The sequence below is a fragment of the Nicotiana tabacum genome, chromosome 17 (genome assembly GCF_000715075.1).
Source record: "Nicotiana tabacum cultivar K326 chromosome 17, ASM71507v2, whole genome shotgun sequence".
Classification (NCBI taxonomy): Eukaryota; Viridiplantae; Streptophyta; class Magnoliopsida; order Solanales; family Solanaceae; genus Nicotiana; species Nicotiana tabacum.
Genome location: NC_134096.1, coordinates 149519165 through 149539481, shown reverse-complemented (window position 1 = coordinate 149539481; position 20317 = coordinate 149519165). Strand labels below are relative to the sequence as shown.

General features: G+C 39.2%; 1 protein-coding gene across 1 annotated transcript; it reads right to left on the bottom strand.

Annotated features, from left to right (window-relative positions):
• Positions 1–5643: 5643 nt before the first annotated feature.
• On the bottom strand, positions 5644–19855 carry LOC107787396 (uncharacterized). Its single transcript, XM_075235285.1, has 13 exons — positions 19394–19855; positions 19070–19228; positions 18347–18598; positions 18123–18242; positions 17808–17888; positions 16149–16244; positions 15531–15626; positions 11910–11963; positions 11618–11821; positions 8012–8137; positions 7694–7759; positions 6702–7001; positions 5644–6516 (listed from the first exon to the last, which is right to left on the bottom strand). The coding sequence occupies exons 1-13, from the start codon at positions 19454–19456 to the stop codon at positions 6040–6042; spliced, it is 2094 nt and encodes a 697-aa protein (XP_075091386.1). The 5' UTR covers positions 19457–19855; the 3' UTR covers positions 5644–6039.
• Positions 19856–20317: the final 462 nt, after the last annotated feature.

Here is a 20317-nt window from a genome sequence, read left to right as displayed (position 1 = left end):
TCGAGCTGGGTGAGCCCCTCATCGATTATTTTTAGATCGTCCAAATAAATATCAGAGCCCCAATCGTCACCATCCTCGGCAATAGTTTTCTCTTTGTCACCGGTGGGCAAAGTGGCATACATTGCTGCCCGAGAGGATGAAACCTCCTCTTACCTCGGAAGTGTGTGGCCGTCATCAAGTGCCCCCTCCTCGACTGTTTCCCCCTCGAAATATAAGGGCATACCCGCATTGACTTCTACGGGTCACGAAGCCTCAAGGCTTGGCCCAATATCAACGCTAACACAAATTGTCGTCATCTCACGCAACGTGAAACCTTCTTCCACGGCGTCGATGGCCAAAGGAACTCCGCCACCCACATCTACAGATCTCTTTTTTCGAGGTCGAAGATCCCCGTCACTGGGCAAGCGTTTGTCGTCTTCGTCAGCAAGCAAAAATAAAGGAGGAGTAGAGGCAACAATGGGTGAAATATGGGTGGAGGCAGAAGCTGCAACAGCTGGAATTGGGACGGAGGCAGAAGCTGCAACAGCTGGAATTGGGACAGGGGCGCGGATTGAAGGCGTAGTGGCCCTCCTCTTCCAGAACGAGGGCACGGGGGCCCTAGCCCTCCTCGCGGCCCCGATAACACAGCCTAGAGAAAAATTAAGAAGGAAGAGATCAGTATAAAGGATGAACACAAACCTCATAAAAATATCATCGACGATAGGGAAGGGATTACCTGTCGAGGGGAGAGCTGGTCTGAATTTTTGGAAAAAGCTCAACCAGTCACGTATTCCTGCCGTATAGGGAAGGATCTGCTTGACTCAGTCGGCGATATGTGCCACCAACAGGAGAGGTCGATTAGTAGCTGCAAAAAAAGAAGAGTTGATTGACCGACCCACAATAAGTAAAAAAAATTTTAAAAAAAAAAAAGGAACGCAAACATCACGAGCACTTACGGGTGGGGTTCCAGGACTCAACGAAGCCGGCGGCAACAGACACTACGGCCTCAGTCCTGAGAAAGAAATAATCGAGCCAGAAATGTCGACTACCCTTGTCGTCCATCCTCACCACCAAGCATTTTCCCCCGTGGTGGCAAAGGTTCAGTAACGTCCCTCGATAGAAATAAGGGGCGAAAAGGTGCACCAAGTGGCGTACTGTGATCTTGACCTCAGATAATTCGACGAACTTTGCCAATATCTTGTCCACCTTGAAGATGTAAGGGTTGAGCTATGCGGGGCACACGTTATAATGGCGGCAAAATTCTTCTATCAGCTGTGGGAAAGGGAACGAATAGCCGATTGTGAATGGATAGGTGTAGAGGGTGCAGAATCTGGGACGATGGATTCGTACTTCATCGTCACCGGCAGGAACCAGCTCCATGTGATCGGGAAGGCCGAACTTAGCCTTAAACTCGGCTAAACGCTCAATTCGTCATCGTAGATTGAAACCTCTCGGTCACCACTTCCGGTGACTTGTGGAAATCGGGTTTGACATCATGGTATCGAGGCACAATCTCCTCCACAGAGAGGAGAGTTTCCTCCTCAACGGCGACTGCAATGCTTCCCCCTGATCAGGGAACACGACATCCAAAGGGACACGGTGATCTTCCACATGGGCATCAGATGAAGATTCGACATTGTTATGAAGGTAAGTAAGAAGGTAGAGAAAGAAAACATAAAGGCGATGAAATCATACGAAGAAGGAGAGGAACGTTTTCTTGAGAAGTAAAGAGAATGTAAAAAACTTAAACTTCAACAAGTCCTCCCCCATTTATAAGGTTTGGGGCACCAGAATCGAAACGGTTCGTCATGATTGGCACAAAGATCGAAATGGAAGAGCCAATCAAAGGTCACACGAGAATTGATGCAATGCGTCGAGAATCAGCTTCATCATGACGCATGACGTCATGATGTCACTCCATCTCTTGGACCAAATGGTTCCAGCAGATCACCCGGGAAAATCAAAGGTTTGAAATATGCGGCCCACAGAAAGCCACATCGCCAGCTCACTACAACGACTACGACCCATATTATCTTTTCGACAAGTTCGACCATGAACGACATTATTCACTCATTGAACTCGCCCGCGAGGACGACCTCAACGAGCAGAGGGATTAATTGTATGGGCCAAAAATTAACTTAGTTATGTTTAGACCATATCAGCATTAAGAAGGCCTTCGAGAGCTTCCACGTGTCATCAGTATGACTTCAACAAAAGCGAATTCAAGATCAAAGTGATATAACGAGAGATAATGGGTTAGGTTAAAGAGTCAACAGAGATCAAGGCCGAGTACGAGCACTCTTCTTAAACAGAATAGTAACGGCTAGTTTTAGATAAAACTTTAAAGAAAATATTCCTGTGAATATTTTCTGGATCTGTACTATTAGGGTTTTGTGGCATATGTCCCCTTATAAAAGAAAGAAATATAGTGATGGGGGACATTGAACACTCATTTGTAAGACAACACATTGACATTCTCTAAAGATTCTTGTTTTATTATACACATACAAAATATACCTTTTTCTTGTGATTTTGGTCTAACTTTTCTCCCACGATCCAAGGAGAACCCAAATATTCAATGGCTCGTCAATCAATCATTGTTAGAAAGAATACCAAAGAATCTAACCCTTTTCGGGTGACTCACATGCTTTTATTTACTTAAATGTCATTCATTGCTATTTATTATTATTTAATGTTATCTCCTTCATTTTTGGATCATTGAATATAACCATATTGCCACCATTTATTTCTACTTAGATAATACTCATGTTATCTCGCCACAAAATTGGTTAAGACATCTTTTGGATATTAACATTGGCTAAGATTAACTCCACTTTATTAGTAAATCTAACTGTTTAAACCTAGATCTGAATTTTGGATCGAATAGGTATATTTAATTAAAATTGGTTATTTGACTTTTGCGACCAAATTACACTTGTTCCGACCGATTTCGATCGGTATGCTTTGGATAGATTTTGGCAGTTTTCTAATAGTGCATCCGACTATGGCATCTGTATCATTGCCGTCGGGACTCTCCCTCCGCTGCTCCTCCGCCGCTTTCCACCCGCAGCTGCGCCCCTACCACCTCTTTTCTCTGCCATGCACGGATGCTGCTGATTTCGCTAAACGTTCCCTCTCCGTCCGCCTTTATAAGTCGCGCTCGCACAAGCATCTCTCCGTTATTACCGCCGCCAGCAACATTTTGACAACGGCCAATTATGCAGCAGGTATATATAAATCCTTATCAAAATCTTATGTATATACGGATTGGAATAAATACTTGAATTTTTGCAAAAGTTTTTCAACTTTGTGATCATTGAACTCACTAACTCATTATCTTCTTCAGATATGGATGATCTTCAGGAGCCAATCAGCAAGCAGACGGGCGTTTCTTTCAAGCTGACTAAAGACGTTTTCTCCAAAAAGGTTAAAGGGGATAGAAACATGGCGTTCTCTCCTCTCTCAATTCAAATATCTTGGCCTCATTGCTGCCGGCTCCAACGGACCTACTCAGGATCAGCTGCTCCGTTTCCTCAAGTCCAACTCCATTGATGAACTCAACTCTCTTTATTCTCATGTTCTCAATTCCACCTTTGTTGATGACAGTCCCTATGGAGGTCCGCTTTTGTGTGTTGCTAATGGTGTTTACTGTTTGGGTCGACAAATCACTCACTTTTAAGCCTTCTTTTGAGGAAGTTGTGCATGAAGTTTACAAAGCTACTTCAGAGTCGGTTGATTTTCAGCACAAGGTATATATATAAGGCCTTTATTAATTTGTTGAACTGAAGAATCCTATTTTAAGTAGTCATTTGGACATAAAAATAGTGAAATCCGGGAAAAAGTGAAATTTGTGAAAATGGTATTTGAAAGTTAGAACTGTGTTTGGATATGAATACAATATGGAACTGTTTTTAAATTTTTGTGAGTGATTTAAAATAAATTTTGAAAAATATATTTTTGGAGTTTTTTAAATTTTCGAAAAATTTAAAAATCAACTTAGAAGTAAAATTTGACATTTTCATGGCCGAACATCCCGGAAAAAAAAAAGTGAAATCTTTTTTGTGGTAAAACGGCCCGAAATTCTTTTTTCATACCGCTAGCCGGTACTGTCATCAATTTGTTTACTGCAATCTCCCTTTGTTGGCTGCCTTGAAAAAGAAACTTTTGGCTAAAGCGTATTATATGAGCTAACTCTTCTCATTCTGTGTTTGTCATAATTAAGGCTGCTGAGGTTGCCAATCAAGTCGATCAGTGGGCTAAAAAGAAGACAAATCATTTCATCGAAGAGATTCTTCCCCAAGGCTCAGTAAACAATACGACAAGGCTTTAAAGCTGAAGTGGGCAAATTTTTTTTGAATCACCATGTTCCATATGGAAAAGTTGAAGTGGGCAAATTTCTTATCCCTAAATTCAGAATAATTTTTGACTTTAAAGCTTCTGACCTTCTAAAGGGAATTGGCCTCAGAGTCAGATTGCCTTTCTGTGCTGGTGATTTGACCGAGATGGTTGATGATTCCTCGGAATTGTTTGCTTCAGAGGTTTTCCACAAGTCCTTTATTGAGGTATATGAGGAAGTCCTTTTGGAGGGTATCAAATGGTAATTGAGCAGGAAATAGATTTTGTTGCTGACCATCCATTCTTGTTCCTTATAAGAGACGAATCTACTGGTGTGGTGTTATTCATAGGGACCTTATTGAATCCATAAGCTAGTTTGCCAATCGAAGGAACAGAGAATGAGTTTGGAAATCTCTGAATTCACATTATGGCGGATATAGAAAGTTTTTAATCTAACCGAAAGTTTAGATTACTCTGGAGTCATTTTTAATTATATTCCATACTTCAGTTACTAGTTATGCATGTTTACATTATCAATCACTGGATGGATGGTATGTTATTCCCAATTTTGTAAAGAGATTTCTCCAATAAGCTAGTGAAGCAATAATATAGTATCGCTCTGCTAACCTCACTAATAGTAGATTATATACCAATAGCGGATTTTTCAACTCTACCCATGGCATCTACAACATCTTCATAGAACAAAGAAGTTGAACCTACTCCACACATTTCCATAGTTATGTAAGCTAGGCCAACTGCACAAGCACAGAAGGATGTTTTGAGAAATTTAACCAGAAAATAATTGAACTTTCCTTCCAAATTGGACAAACAAAATAAGGTAATTCAACAGACGTGCAATGAAGGCTCGTGAAGTAGACTATAAACCATTTCAAGGTCCGCTAACCTTTAGATTTGTTTTATTTATTTATTCATTTATTTACTTACTGATCATTTGTTTGGCTACTAGAGATGTATGATGAGAATCAATAATTGACAATCCCAAGTTCCCTTTTCTTAGTATAGCCAAGTAGCAGAAGGGGACAGCTGGGCACCATCCTTCGTGTAACAAAAAGAAACTGAGTAAACTTCGATCTAAAAACCACACAGGAGTCTGTTCACAGATCAATACGTTAGGCAATGAAACTATATTGCTATCAATCAACTTACTGTAGCAAAAGACAGTGGCAAGGCTTCCCTTTGCTTCTATTTTTGCATGTCCATCTCAGCTACAGCAAGTGCACAGTATATCTTCTTTCTGTGGGTGGTGGGGGATAGGGGGAGGGGATGTCTAGCTAGACCTGGGGAAGATGTAGCTATGAAAACAGCAGATGAATACAAAACTGCACTAATTTGAGCAACATGCTAATTGCTATAGTACACCTTGAGAATCTTGTAGCATTTGGGGATTAGTAAAAACGACAAAGGATGAAATGTTGACAGAAAAACTTACCTTAATCTAACCCTAGAGGCATAGTTTATATGCAACAAGTCTTGCAGTAATATACAACTCAATCATATACTAGAACAAGGACTAAGAAGAAAAAGAGCTCTCTAAAAGTTTACAGAGTTCCCAACTTTTTTCTCTGCAAGCCGGTCCATTCGCACAAACTGAAGCCCTTCCCCCGATGCGTATGGCTGAAATCCCAATGCAGTAGTTCTTTTCTGCACCAAGTCGGGGATCTCGTGGCTTACGCCACCCTAGAAACTATCAGTATGTCTCACTTGTCACCACTGACCATAAGTTGCTCTAGGTTTTCCCTTTGTAGAATTTAGATACTGTGAGACAAAGAGCACTCCCATCACAATTATAAGGCAGCCTACGAGTGTGCTAAAGAAGAGTGCACCAGGTTGCCTAGTTTGAACAAAACCATAAACTCCACTTGAAGTAACAAAGATAAGATCAGTTAATCCATCATTTGAAAAGTCTTCAGACACCAAGGCATGAGTGGGAGGTGCAGGGAGGTCAATAGTAGTCAACAGACTCCCTCCAGGAGATAATACGACAGCTTCTTGGTCTCCTGCTGCAAGGATCAATTCTTGACTGTCATGCACACGCAGTGGAAATGCCTTTAGAGTCGGCACCACTGTACCAGCTTCCATCATTCCCGCAGGCGATGGAAGGTTTGACCATGTAGCACCAGTCAATATCTGCCAATTCCACAAAGCACCATGTCCATGCAAGCCCGGAGAATATGATGTTACCTGACAAGTAATCCGCTTTCAATAATTGAATAAAATGAATGTGCCCAAAATCTCATGGAAGATAAGACATTAAGCATGTCCATGGCATGAGGAATCATTTCTTTCAGAATTCGAACTACTCAGTGTGAAGAAACAATTGCGCGTTACTGTTAAAACTAAACGCTTGTTCCAAGTTAAAAGGATACCTCGCCACGATTTGTCAAGAATATAACATCTCCATGGCTTCCCTTACGATGTCGATGACCATCATTTCTGGGGATGAGAATAGGCGTTGCTACCTCTAGAGAAGTTGCATCAAAAGTGTGACCAAATCCTCTGGAGAATTCACCATGCTGGAATAAGTTAAAAGGAGAATGACGACAAATAGAAGCATTGAAAAGTTGTTCCCGCACTGGAACACCAGAGGTGGCAACAGCCCAACAGGGACGCAACACCTCCATTGATCCACTAACAACAGTCTGTTCAGCACCATTGGCCCCCACAACCTGCAAAAAAAAAAAAAAAAAAAAGGAAAGAAAAGAAAAGACAAAAAGGCGTGAAAATGCTGATTGATTTCTTACAAAAACAGTACTGTTAAGCCACCAACATTTAACCTTAATCATTCATCTAGAGTTAAAGCACCTTGCTTTCTAATCCGCCAGTTCTGTGATCTTTGAAAATATGTCAGGTTGATTTCTCTCCTAAAAAAGCTTTTAACCTTTTCAGAAAAGAAGGGGTTCTTACCTTCCACTTTCAGTTTTATCATCCAGTATCCTAGATACATGTCAGTCATAAGATATATAAGCTCAAGAGAAACTGAGTGTCTCTAGAATTATCTCATCCTCTGCACATATTTTATCCTGTTTTTTAAAGAAACTTCTCCACTGTAAAGTTTAATGCTTTTAAGTATAAAGTTTACTCCCCAAGTTCAGTTTTTAGGCCAGTTGTTTAGTGTCCTAAAGATCTTCTGCAACTGGTCATTTCGTCAGATTCTAGTTCCATCTTTTTCCTCTTGATTGAGCAATCTATTTGCTGCTTTATTCTTTGATTCATTATCCATATCTACTCCCATTCAAGCAGGACGCATATATCAAAGCTAATTGAGCTTATCCCGTCCGCAATATTAGTACGCAATTTTTTTATGGAATTCACATTGGAAATGGAGAAAGATGAAAGTGAGCAAAAATTTATACTTTACCTGGACATGGTCCAAAACTCCATCGCCATTGATATCTGCATGAAGCCCGCCTTCTAGGAGGTGAAGCTGATGAAATCATGAACTCACATCAAACCACAAACTAACAGACAAGGAGATAGTGAGAATGAAAAGGGTCCAGAGTTTCCTCGAAAGAGTTTTCTGGCACAAAAAATAGCATGCTTAGCATTTGGCATACAGCTACTATTCGAGACCTCTGTTACTTGGGCAATGTCCCTATATTTTAACATACACACAGCAATACTAGAATCATCAATCACAAGTATTTTAAACCAAATATGTGATAGCGACAGTACGTACCTTGCACACAGTACGACCAGTTGCTATATGAACAGCTTCAATCCCTTCCTTCTCATGAGCCACAACAACGTTAGGGACCCACCAAAGCTTGGTATAATTGGTGATAGTAGGAATATAGGGCAAAGGCTGCACCAATAAAATGCTGAAAATGTAAGTGAGTGCTAAAATAGTTTGAGGACCGCAGTATAGTCAAAATATTCTCAATTATGGTCGAATAGGTCTTAACTATCCATGCATGATCTAACTTCAAATTAGCTGCCAGCAGAAAAATGTTGCTCTACTAGATGGTCCTACAGAAATGCAATTTCCAACACAAAACAGGGATTATGTTAGTGATATAGTATGAAAACCATGGAAAAGATGTTACAGTCTAAACGAGATGAAAACCAGGATTTAATCATTTGTAGATGCAGTAAAGCTATGCCTTTACTTCCCTAAAACCTGCTTATTGATATCAATCTGTATGACATCACATCACGGTCATTTTGTGCAAACTGAGGGGTAGAAAGACATCTCCCTCCCTCCCTCTGTAGGTAGGTAAGGCATAAGTTCTCAATATTTAGCAATCACTACCTGGCCTGAAAATGCTCGAACCAGTTTTCATATAATTTCGCCTCTACTGACAAGTTTCGATATGCCAAATCATTCACTCTACAAAATAGGTTGACACTTGAGTATGAGAATTACCTGTAAGGCACCGTAAAATTTTACCTAAAACCCGGGGTTTCGTGGTGCCGAGGTAGACTTATGCGTTGATGATTGTAGAGATTCTTCGCGGCGAGACTTTTTGGGTTGGACAGTGCGTTGGGGAGTTGAAGAAAATTTTTGGCAATGCAAGGCATTTTCTGCGATTGCAGAACTGATCTGCGGACCGCAGATCTGCCGCGGAATGAAGCAGAAACTTGAGCTAATTTTAGGGCCATTATGCGGTCCATTATGCGGCTGCATAATCATTTCGCGGGCCGCACAATCCATGGCAGATCCAACATAGAAATTTACGGAGGGAAGTTCTGCGGCGCATTATGCGATCGCAGAATTGGTCTGCGAACCGCAGACCTGTCGCAGAGTGAAGCCGAAATGCCCAGTTCCGGAGGGCTATTATGCGGTCCATTTTGCGGACCGCAAAAGCGTTATGCGGTCGCATATACGACCGCAGATCTGCATCGGGCTTCATTTTTCTAATTTTTTTAACCCGACCCTATTTCGATACATAATCGTTGAAAATCATTTGTAAGGTGAAAACCTGATATTTTTAGAGAGAGGAAGTGCCATAGAGTGAGAGGGAAAGTTCCTAAGATTTCTATCCATCAATTCTTGCTCAAAGTTGGAGAATTCACAAGGAGAAGCTCACAAATTCTTCATCTAAGAGGTAAGGTTCCATGTCCTAGTCTCAATTTCGAATTTGGGGTAGAAGATGGTTAATGAGGGGTGTGATTCTTGGGTGTGAGAGTGTATCTATGCATGCATGTACAATCATGAGTTGTGGGAAGGTAGTTGAGCTCAAATGGGTAGACCTTGGGTTGTGGGGTGAAGGAAATCCACCATAGGAGAAGCTAGAAATCATAATGCCCACCTAGTGTTCGATAAAATGCTCAAATGGGCTGGAAACATGAACTCCTTTCTAATTTGTGTTCATTTTTGCTATATCTTCAAATAGATCAAAGTTGCTAGGACTTCCGGAACTGTGTAGTGAATTAAGGAAAGCTCAAAGCGGGGTATGTTGGCTAAACTCCTCTTTTAGAATTGAACCCCACCATGGCCTTGTAAGTCCCATGTTGCTCATTATAAATTGATTATTCCGAATAAGTCTTGTGTCAAAAGATGAATGCGTTCAATATGCATTCCAAATGTTCTTGTTATGTTGAGTTACTATTTGAGAAGGTGATTTAAGTATGGGCTGTGTGTTAATATGTTATGACTTAATAACGTGATTCTAATGAAAGCTATCATGTCGAATTGTGTAAGAAATCACATGTGCCTAAGACCCTTAATTGCTCAAATGTGTATCAAAAGTCTTGAGTGGAAATGTTTGTTGTTGACGATCTGTTATGATGTTTGAAAGTGAAATAGTAAGCATGAAATATTAATTACGGCCAACGTGCCAAGAACGACATTAAAATTATGGCTACCAGTGCCAGTGAAATGGAAAGATGTGTAAAAGATTATGAAAAGGGTCTGAAATCCGTTAAATAATAAATGATTGGGAGTATCGTTTAGTCACCGAGGAAGGGTAGGTCAAAATAACCTAACCCCGAAACTACACGTGCCGGGGCAGGAGTGATTGAGGGAAAAATCCCCGTGTTAATGTGATGAGGTTGTTTCCCCTTATATGGGATGAGAATGATGTGTTGAGATGTTTCCTCTTGAATGGGATGAGATTATTGCTAGCGAGATGTGATATGATGTCGATCCACACGGCATTGTGGTGAGACGGCTTAGCCGATCGGGCTGAGATCGAACGCCATGCCGCGCACATGGTGGTATTGTGAGTGGATGTCTTGGGGTGAGACGGCTTAGCCGATCGGGCTGAGATCGGACACCATGCTAAGAACACGGTGGTGTATCGATGCTAAGGATCTCCCAACTTAAAAAGATTGTAACTTACTTGAAATTTACCTTTCCCCTAACTTGACACCTTGATGATGTTGAATCTCTTAATGATTTCATGTATCCTTCTCCGTTTACTGTTATTCATTCTAATGATAGGGTGTTTAGTTCTACATACTAGTACTATACTATTCCATATGTACTAACGTCCCTTTTTTCCGGGGGCGCTGCATCTTTAATGGATGCAGGTGGTTCCATAGCAGGTGGTGTTGATCAATGACAGCAGCACACCCTCTCCTTAGCTGACTTGGTGAGCCCCACTTCATTTCGGGGTCATGTGTCTCTTGTCCTTTGTCCATAGCATTTTAAGGTATAGCCGGGGCCTTGTTGCCGGCACTGTCTTAGCAATCTTTTGTTTATGTTAGAGGCTCCGTAGACATAGTGTGGGTTGTATCTGGTTTTGGGAAGGTTGAACTAAAAATGTTGTAATCGTATCATCTGTTCCACTTTAACTATGACTGTACAGTGTACTGTTTTGAAGACTTGTTAATGACGTAACTAATGGAAATGAACCGGTGTTATTCACATGACCTCTTACTGTCTAATTAATGAAATGTATTCCTCTTTATTCATGGGTGAGTTAGGTAGACGGCATTGTGCAGGCTTGCTCAACCGGGGTAACTCTGTTGAGCGCCGGTCGCGCTCCCCGAGGTTGGGGCGTGACATTACCAAACAATTAAAACATAACGCCATTAAAGCATATTTGGTAAGAGAGTTTTTCTCTAATAACCAATTCACAAAGTAGCTTTTCTACATAAATGTTAACAAAAATTTAGAACTCCAAGCAATTTGAGATCTGACGAGTACATCACTTGCAGAATCCTGGAATATTACGCCATTAAGATTATTAATTAAAGATCACAGCTAAGGATAGATCAGAAACACATCTTCTAAAGTAATGGCAAATAGTTATCAGAACATAATACAAGACAGTCTTGAGAAAAAAGGCAAGGACGAAGAGAACTGAGGAACTGCTAAAAAACCATAGTAAACCATCACCTTTTTGGGTTTTGCTGATTTTGCGTAATTTACTGCCTTTCCAATAACATTTGAGATTCTTTTAGTAGTGTCTTTCCCAGGTGGATGATTTTCCTCAGGCTTATGGTAAGGGTAAGTGACGGACTTCCCAGGTACTTTCTTAACCACCTTCCTTTTATGTCGCCTGAAGTGTGCCAGCTTTAACCTGGTGTCCTCCCGCCGATCCTGGTCCGAAAGAATTCGCATTAGTGCCATCACCAATTACATGCAGTGCAATGACGATCAGTATAGAGCAGTAAGATGCCATACTCACCCAGTGATGTGGCATAACTCCAAGAATGGATTCTCTAAATTCCCGACATTCGAACTAAAATTGCAAACAGTTCAAGTTAGCTTAGTGATGAATATGATTTTAGAGTTGAATAACGCATTTCTCAACAAACAAGGCAGAAGTAGTGGGAAAAGATGAAACAACAAAATGAATATCAATCAATGGCCAATCTCAAACTGGTTGGCAGAACTGCAAGAGGTTTTTATATCCATTAGCTCTATTCAGGTTGATTTCATTCCATAACAAACAAGTCTTACATCATAAAATACTATAACAAACACCAGACCTAACGTAAGTGTAACAATAACAAATTAGCCTTAGACCCATCTAATTGGTAACACTTATATGGATCTTTTGAAACAATTATGTTGTGTTCTTAGTTAAATCCGCAATATTCAAGTTATTGGGGTTTTCTTAGACTACTTTCTTTGATTTGATTCTAAGTTTACTTTATTCTCTTTTAGCACCTTCAAACATTATAATGTGTAGCTACAGACGGGTGCATTTGGAGGTCCACGCAAGCTCAGGCGACAATATCTCATTTTATCCTCTATATGTGTGAATCACCCTAATGTTGCCCAAGTGTTTTAAGCGAAAAGAAAGAAGCAGCGAATAGCAAGCTTTTTCTACGTAAAGCGCACATTTCATAGTGAATACAAATTACCGAAAATATATGACTTAGTACTTGTAACATCAAGCTGAAATGCAAATTACTTATTCAGCATCCTGTATATACTGTAACGACAATATCAATAAAACAATTCAAATAGTCAAATGAAACTCTACTGTTTCAACAAAGCCACGGAAAGATAATTTCAAATGCAAAAATAATTTTTTATTTTCAATGATCACCCATAGAACAAAGAATTTATTTGGAGCATATAATTTAAATTTAATTGCTTTAGTAACTGAACAACGAGAGTTGAAGAGAAGCACAAAAAGATTCAAATAAGAGCAGTTTTAGTTTTTAGGAATAAAAAGAAAAGGATAGAAGTGAATCAAGAGAACAAGACACAGAAGCAGAGGAAGCAAAGGCGTTACAAACTCGAGAAAGGGAAGACAACGACCCCAAAGAGAAAATTGAAGCATAACAACAACAGACCCAGTGTAATCCCACAAGTGGGGTCTGGGGAGGGTAGTGTGTACGCAGACCTTACCCCTACCTTTAATAAGGCAGAGAAGTTGTTTCCGGAGTAAAAAGGGTGGCGCGATGCACAAAGCATCCCGCGTTCACGCAGGGTCCGGGGAAGGGTCGCACCCATAATCTCAAATAGAAAAATATCCTATCTTTTTCTTCATCTTTTTTTTCCATCTTTTAAAATCAGATCAAAAGAATGGCCACCTTTTTAAAATCCATGTGCTCCACTCATAGGTGATAAAATCTTGCTTCACATCAGTCTGCTAGTTGCAAGGACTTCTATAACACCACTACTTGCATTCAACTCGCGTTAATTACGTCCCTAACCTTTGTATACAATGCCAAAACCAAGCCAGCGAGAGATCATAATACAACAGATCTTGTGTCACATGAAGGGGGAGTTCATTGGGAAATGAGGTTCAAGAGGAACTGAGGGGTAACTGAATTTCAAAATATACTACAAACACTCTACAAAAAGAGTTTTATCGAGCAAGAAGAGATGGACAGTGATCAATTGCCATACTATCATAAGCTGATGACAAGGAAACAATCAGGTTTTTCGTTTTTCAACACTCATGAGTTTGGACACCTAGATGCTATAGCGTTAAGAAAAAGTGTGCATTTTGCTTGGATGGTAACGAGGGGAAGGAACGATAGCCGAGAACACGAGAAGGCAGAGAATTACATTCCTAAGCTGCTGCTTCATGTGCAAATGCTCGGGAAAGGATGTGGACTAAGCAAGGTGGCAACACGACTTTGGTGGGAAGTGTTGAATTGGTTTGGAAGACAAAGGACGATGTCAGACACAATGAAAAACGCATTAAGGTAGAGTTGGCCAAGGACATGGAAAGTTGCCCCACTAGCACTAATGTTGGATGCTATGGAAGGAGAGAATAAAAGAGCTTTTGATGGTGTTGATTTGAACATATGAGAGGAATAACTTCTTCTCTTCCTTTTTTTTTTTTTTTGGGTGACCCTCAGGGTTTCAATCTGTATACATGATTGGGTGTACCTTATTTCCAATATCTTCTTATAGCGGGATCTTCTCACATGAATAAATTATTTAGTGAAAACACCACAATAACACTTGCATCCTCTATTGGATGTGATCATTCCTACAATTGACCAATTTCATATGACAGCTCATCCCTCTTAATATACATATTTTTATGACACTCGTCAGGTAGATATTTTGGGCTATAGAAGTTCAATATTCACTTCCATATAGCATTGTTGATCTCATAGTCGTTCTATGAAACTTGGCTTTACTTTTTAGGTAAATACGGCCCAAATCACTTTGATATAACATTGTTAGTCTCACGATCATTCTATGGAACTTGACTTTTTTACGTTTTTAGGTATCTTTTACTGCATATCACTCCATTAAACGATCCCTTTTTTGATAAGATAAATGATATTATTAACAAAGGGGAAAATCCCGTATACAATAGGTATACCAAAAGGTAGAGAATCTACAACATAACATGATTCTTTATAAAAGACACTCCATTACCCGCTCCTTTATTGCAATCATGTGCTATATCTTCACATATCATGGCATTCTCCTAAAAGATTAAACCTAGATATCTGAATATCTTGCAGTTAGGCAACATAATCTCGTCTAATTTCACTTCACCTTTATTGTTCTTATGGACAATTGGACACTAAATTTGTAGTGTACATGTTTTGTCTCACTCTTACATTTTCTTAAACCATTACACTCTAAAGTACTACTCCAATATTTGGCTATTGGAAGGGGAGCTTTGGAGCGACGGTAAAGTTGTCTCTGTGTGACATGTGGGTCAGATGTTCGAGCCATGGAAGCAGCCAATAATGCTTGCATTAGAGTAGAATGTACATCACACCCCTAGGGGTGCGACCCTGCGGGATGCTTTGTGCACGGGCTGCCCTTTTTTCATGTGCAAATATCATGCACCATGAAACCTTATTTGTACTTATTGGTTTGGTCATCCATAAATAGGCAAGAAGTAAGGGCTCATAGGTAAATCTCTACTGTAAACCCCCATATCAAAAACTTTTTTTGGTTTCAACTTCATCTACTTAAGGTTTTCTTAGAACAACAATCATAAGGAGAATCGTCAAACAAAAAGGCGAGGAAGTAATAAGCAAGAGTATGAACTTTTAAACATTGCACTGCAATACCAACTATGACAGGAAGAAAGCGAACAGAAAACTAACATGGAAAAATCACTTATAATAAGAGAAAGGCTTCTCGTTCTTCTACAAAGTGACATCCCAATATTCGTCAACTATATATATACTATTTTAACTTAAATAAACAAAACAGAAAGCGTTACTGTAACCCCTAAGTTTTTAATAAAATTATGAGATTGCCTAAATGAAAAAGTTTCAAGTAGATATTTTTCAAAGATAAGGAACAGAGCAAAAAATATGTCAATTGATGACACCCCAAATGCATTCAATGAGCTAGTATGTTTCTATACCTCCCCAGGATGACGACTGTTCAAAGCATGTGCATCAAGCTTGTAGTTATGTTGTGGAATTAGAAGAGATTCATCAGAAGATGGCGTCTGAATATTCTGCAATATCAGGACAAAAAAGAAAGAAATATCTTAGAAAAGATTGAAGATCATTAATAGAAAAAATCTCAAAAAGATGTCTTCTCGAGTTTACCCAAACCCAAACTGACTATGTTCACATCACAAACTCTATGCTAGAAACAACACCAGCAAGTCGTAAAAGCACGTGTGAGATTAATGCAAAGAATTGGATGTAAAAGATAATAAATCTAGCTAGCTCTCACAGGATGTTCAATTCCAAATTGAAATTTTTCTTCACTATTAACTTCATGACACCTTTTTTCAATAAATATCAGACCAGCAATGATGCAATGCAAACATTAATATTGGTCTACGGTACAGATACCTCTAGGATACACACTTGATGAAATATTTGACCTGAAAGGTAGTCCAGAACAAACTTACACCAAGAAATATCGGAAGGAAAATAAGCGACAATACTAACACCATCTTCATTCTTTGGGGAAACATAACTTGAAGCAGAAAAGGCTCCTTTTGGGGGAGGGAGAGTTAGTGGGTAACCTCAGTCTTCCTGCTCCAGCGAAGTTGACCGGTGCGACCAGCAAGTGCATAAAGTGCAAAATGGCGTAAATCAACAGCTCCTGAATTCTCAGAAGCCTGCATTAAACAAGTACGTCAAGTTGGACACCAAATAAAAAAGATATCCAGGAATAACGTATTACCATAAGCATATTTTGAAAAAAACATATTCGCGAAAAGAGGATAACTACAAAACTGAATTTAAAACAGCCTCTACACAAAGGAACAGTTTCCTCATTTTCAGCATCAACTCCCCCACCACCAAAAGAAAGCAAAACTAGACAAATATAAAAGGGAATAATAGGCATATTGATTGGGATTTCTCCACCCCCCTGAACTACATAAATACAACCAACCCCATGCGGATCATAAGCATTATCATCTAGAAAGGTTGCATGTTTATAAGTACTTCAAGGACCTCAATAACACAAAATTACAAAATCAGCAAGAAGAAGTGAGAAAGGATAATGATAAACGCTCAGCCCTTTGTGCACATGTAAGAGCTATAACTATTTCAACCAGAACAGAGTCATGTGGACTATGTAAGCATCTAGAATTTGTCTCTGTGATATTTAATATGACAAACAGGGATGCAGAAAGAATACTTTTCTTTGATCAGAGCCGAAATATGAAAGAGGGAATATAAAAAGGGCGTCATGTTCCCAAATTTACAGGCAACCAGAACTGATATAAGTCATTTTCAAGTCAGACTCCTTGAGTGAAAGCCACGATACTAGGTCTTTTCTTTAATTCCTCTTCTAAACCGGTATAAGCAAGTGAGAAGCACACCGGTCAAGAAGAGGAATTAAAGAAAAGACTTATCTTCTTTTCAACATACAAGCTACTTATCTTCTTAAAAAAGAAAACACACACATTCGGTATTCAATTTCTATCTTCCCCAAATAACGAGTTAATTGATGTTTTTTTTAAAAGGTAACAATGACTTAACTGATAAAACTCCATTTCCTACTCCCCCCCCCCTCTCCTCCCAACGTTGAGACCAGATGCAATAAAGGCAAGTGAAACTGAAAGAGGACAAATAAGGTTTCAAGACATCACATTGATAACAGAAAGCAAACTACAGCCCACTAATTCCCAGATAACTGAGAATTATTTACAACAATAGAGATGATGCAACGTGTCATGACTACATTGCTTTCCATTAAAAAAAAAAACTAGGGAGGAGAACTATAAAAATGCCTAACTAGCTACTGAATCACAATTCGAGCTTTGGTACAGGAAAATTATGCAACAAAAGAAATATTTACTAGACCATCATCCTTTGAAGTCGATAATCTTTTTAGGCACCTAAAATGCTAGAAATATTCTTAGCTAATTCTATAAGTAAATGGTTGTTCTCAGTTTACATATATGGGAATTTAGTTTTCTTCTTAAGAAAATCATGTCAGCATAGCCAAAACCTCAAGAATTACATTGTGTGTTAGCTGAACACAACCCATGAGAAAGAAAGAGAAGATGAAACGGAAGAAAGTCAAGGGATAACTATGATAAGTAATATTATGTTTCAGCGATAATGGGGAACAAAAAAGAGCACAGCTAGCAATAAATAGAGCACAGGGAACATAATAGTAACCTTAAGAGCAAGAAGAAATGTGTACTTCAAACAGCATGAATATTTACCTCCTTCTCAGCAGCACTTCTTCTGTGCTGCTCTGCACTTTTCTCAGCCATTTCAATCTCTTCAAATGGATCAATATACATCTGAAAGGGAAGAAATAAGTAACATAAGAAAATTTCGCTTCGTAACTTTTACTTACTCGAAGAAAACTACCAAAAAAGGGGTAAGAGACTAGCTAACAGATTCTACAAGTGTCAAGAAGTCCCACAAAGCTGTAATTTTTTCTGGGCCTTTTTACTTTGTAAATACAAAGTTAAGTCGTAATGAAATAACATTCTAATAGGGTTGGTCACTTCTAGAAAGGAGTAATTACATACATGAGGCTGCATTTCCATCCTTCCACCAATAATAACCAAGCCTGAATCTCCATGTTTTACAGTGTAATTACTTACGGAAATTGCTATCTCCCTGTGATGAGCATTATGTGGAAAATCCTCCTGTACGAATTAACCAGGAAGAACAAATAGAACATAAGTTTATCAGAAAGTATATCAGAGGTTTCTGTAATTCAAAATGTGAGAATCTCCAAGCATAAAAGCACCTGCAAGTTGACCTCCCATAGCTTTTTGAGATTGTGATCGAAACACATCACAGACCAACCTGAGGTAACAACAACTAGGACCTGCTTACGAGGCTCCCTGTGATTATAGTTCCTATCTATCACACCAGTGGCCATCGCCACTGCTCGTCTGCCTGAGACAATACGAATTTTGTCAGGCAAGAGGGACACCTCCGCGAGCAAACGTGCTTCACTGAAACCTTCATCAACACGCCTAGAATGTGGTTCCAAAACCTAAAAAAACCAAACGACAGACAAGAAATTTTCCAGCAAACAAAGTAGATTGAGCTTCATCGGAAAATTGATTAAGAAGTTTACTAAATGTTGCTCAGAAATTGTCAAGCCTAGTGTACTGTCCAGCCACACAGAATAAACCAAAGATCGAACGGAAGGGCAGATTGAGACTGCTTCAATAGTGCAGTCGCACGCATAGCTTTTTCCAGAGGGTAGGGAGCCTCAGCTTATGCATTGGTTTATCGAAATAACCTCTACTCTCCCAGTTCCTTATATTCAAAAAGGTGAGCAGCCTTAAACAAAAATGCCCTCTGAGGACTCTCTATACTTGTATAATCCGTAAAGTATTTGGCTTGCCCTTTATATCTTATTAGTCAAACCTAATCGTTTATACATGCACACTTGGAACTCACTGACTATAAATCCTATATCTAGTCTCTGATCCTATGGGATTGTAATTAAGGAAATTACCTGAATTTTGGCATCGTGAGTTGCGACAAGGACCTCTTTCTTGCCATCACCGTTGAGATCGGAAACAATTGGGGGAGGAAGACGCTCGGCCTCGTATTTGATGGGATACTCTTCGGATAGATGAAACCATGCCTCCTTGAACGATAAATCACCTTCGTGCTGGTAATTATATACATAGCCAATAAATACAAGTTTAAAGTAGGAATTTTTAGGAAAAGTGATACTCCAGTATTTAAGAAGCTAGGGTTCTTGAAGATCGGTGCTATTTTTTGGCACTATGAGAATGGCGTTGAATAGAGAAATGAGGATGAGAAAAAAGAATACCTGAAGAGAAAAGAAAATAGCGAAAGCAGATAGCATCAGAATAGCTAAATCGCGCTTCCTCATCTTCGTTCTTCCTTTTCTTCTGCTTCTTCTTCTCGTTGTTGTTGATCAACGACTCACTGAGTCGAAACACTGCTGTAGCGTTCTCAGCTTCGACAGACAACAGAGTGGTAACGTTTGAGTACGGGTTCATCTTCCTGCCGACCCGCCTACTAGTCGGATCCAATAAAATTGGATTTTTATTTTCCTATACACTATTTCATACTTTATTAACCTCCTGCTCAAGTTTTAATCTAACTATATTATATATACAAAATTATCAATTATATATATTTTTGGGTATTTAACGATAATAATTAAATCCTTAAATCACTCTAACGTCTATATATCACTCCCCACGTTTCTCTCCCCATACCCTTCAAAAATCCCTCTACATTTTTCACTCTTTTTCAAAAATCTCTCTCTATTTTTATAGATTCAAGCTCTAAATACTCTACCACACACCTCCGTTAAAAGGTGTTCAAATAGTTTGTCCACAAAAGTTTTCTGTAAATTCCTGGAGTTAGCTTCAAAAACTAACGGCATATGAACATCCTTTTGGTAAACGGGAAAATAGATTTACGAACTTGGAATTATTAGCAGGCATTTAATAAGTGGGAGTTCAGGGCCCCAACTAATACAGTTATTTACTTTATTGATTACTGAATAATCTGCAGAATTGAGTGGCGGAGCAGTTCTTATTATTGACTAGGCGTTTGGAAATAAGAATTGTAAAATTCGAAAAAATGGTGAAAATGGTGTTTGAAATTTAGAGTTGTGTCTGGACATAAATTTTAGTTTGGGTTATTTTTTAAGTTTTGTGAGTGATTTGAGTGAAAATTTTAAAAAATGATTTTTTGCCATTTTTTCAAATTTTCGAAAATT

Bases quoted from the DNA above. Each gene is read 5' to 3' on its own strand.
- LOC107787396 (XM_075235285.1), bottom strand. From the start codon at position 19,456: ATGAGGAAGCGCGATTTAGCTATTCTGATGCTATCTGCTTTCGCTATT. The intron at 16,245-17,807 runs GTAAATATTCAT...TGTTTAATGCAG, and splicing joins GAAGTGCTGCTGAGAAGGAG to GCTTCTGAGAATTCAGGAGC. The intron at 6,517-6,701 runs GTATCCTTTTAA...ATTACTTGTCAG, and splicing joins TCTTGACAAATCGTGGCGAG to GTAACATCATATTCTCCGGG.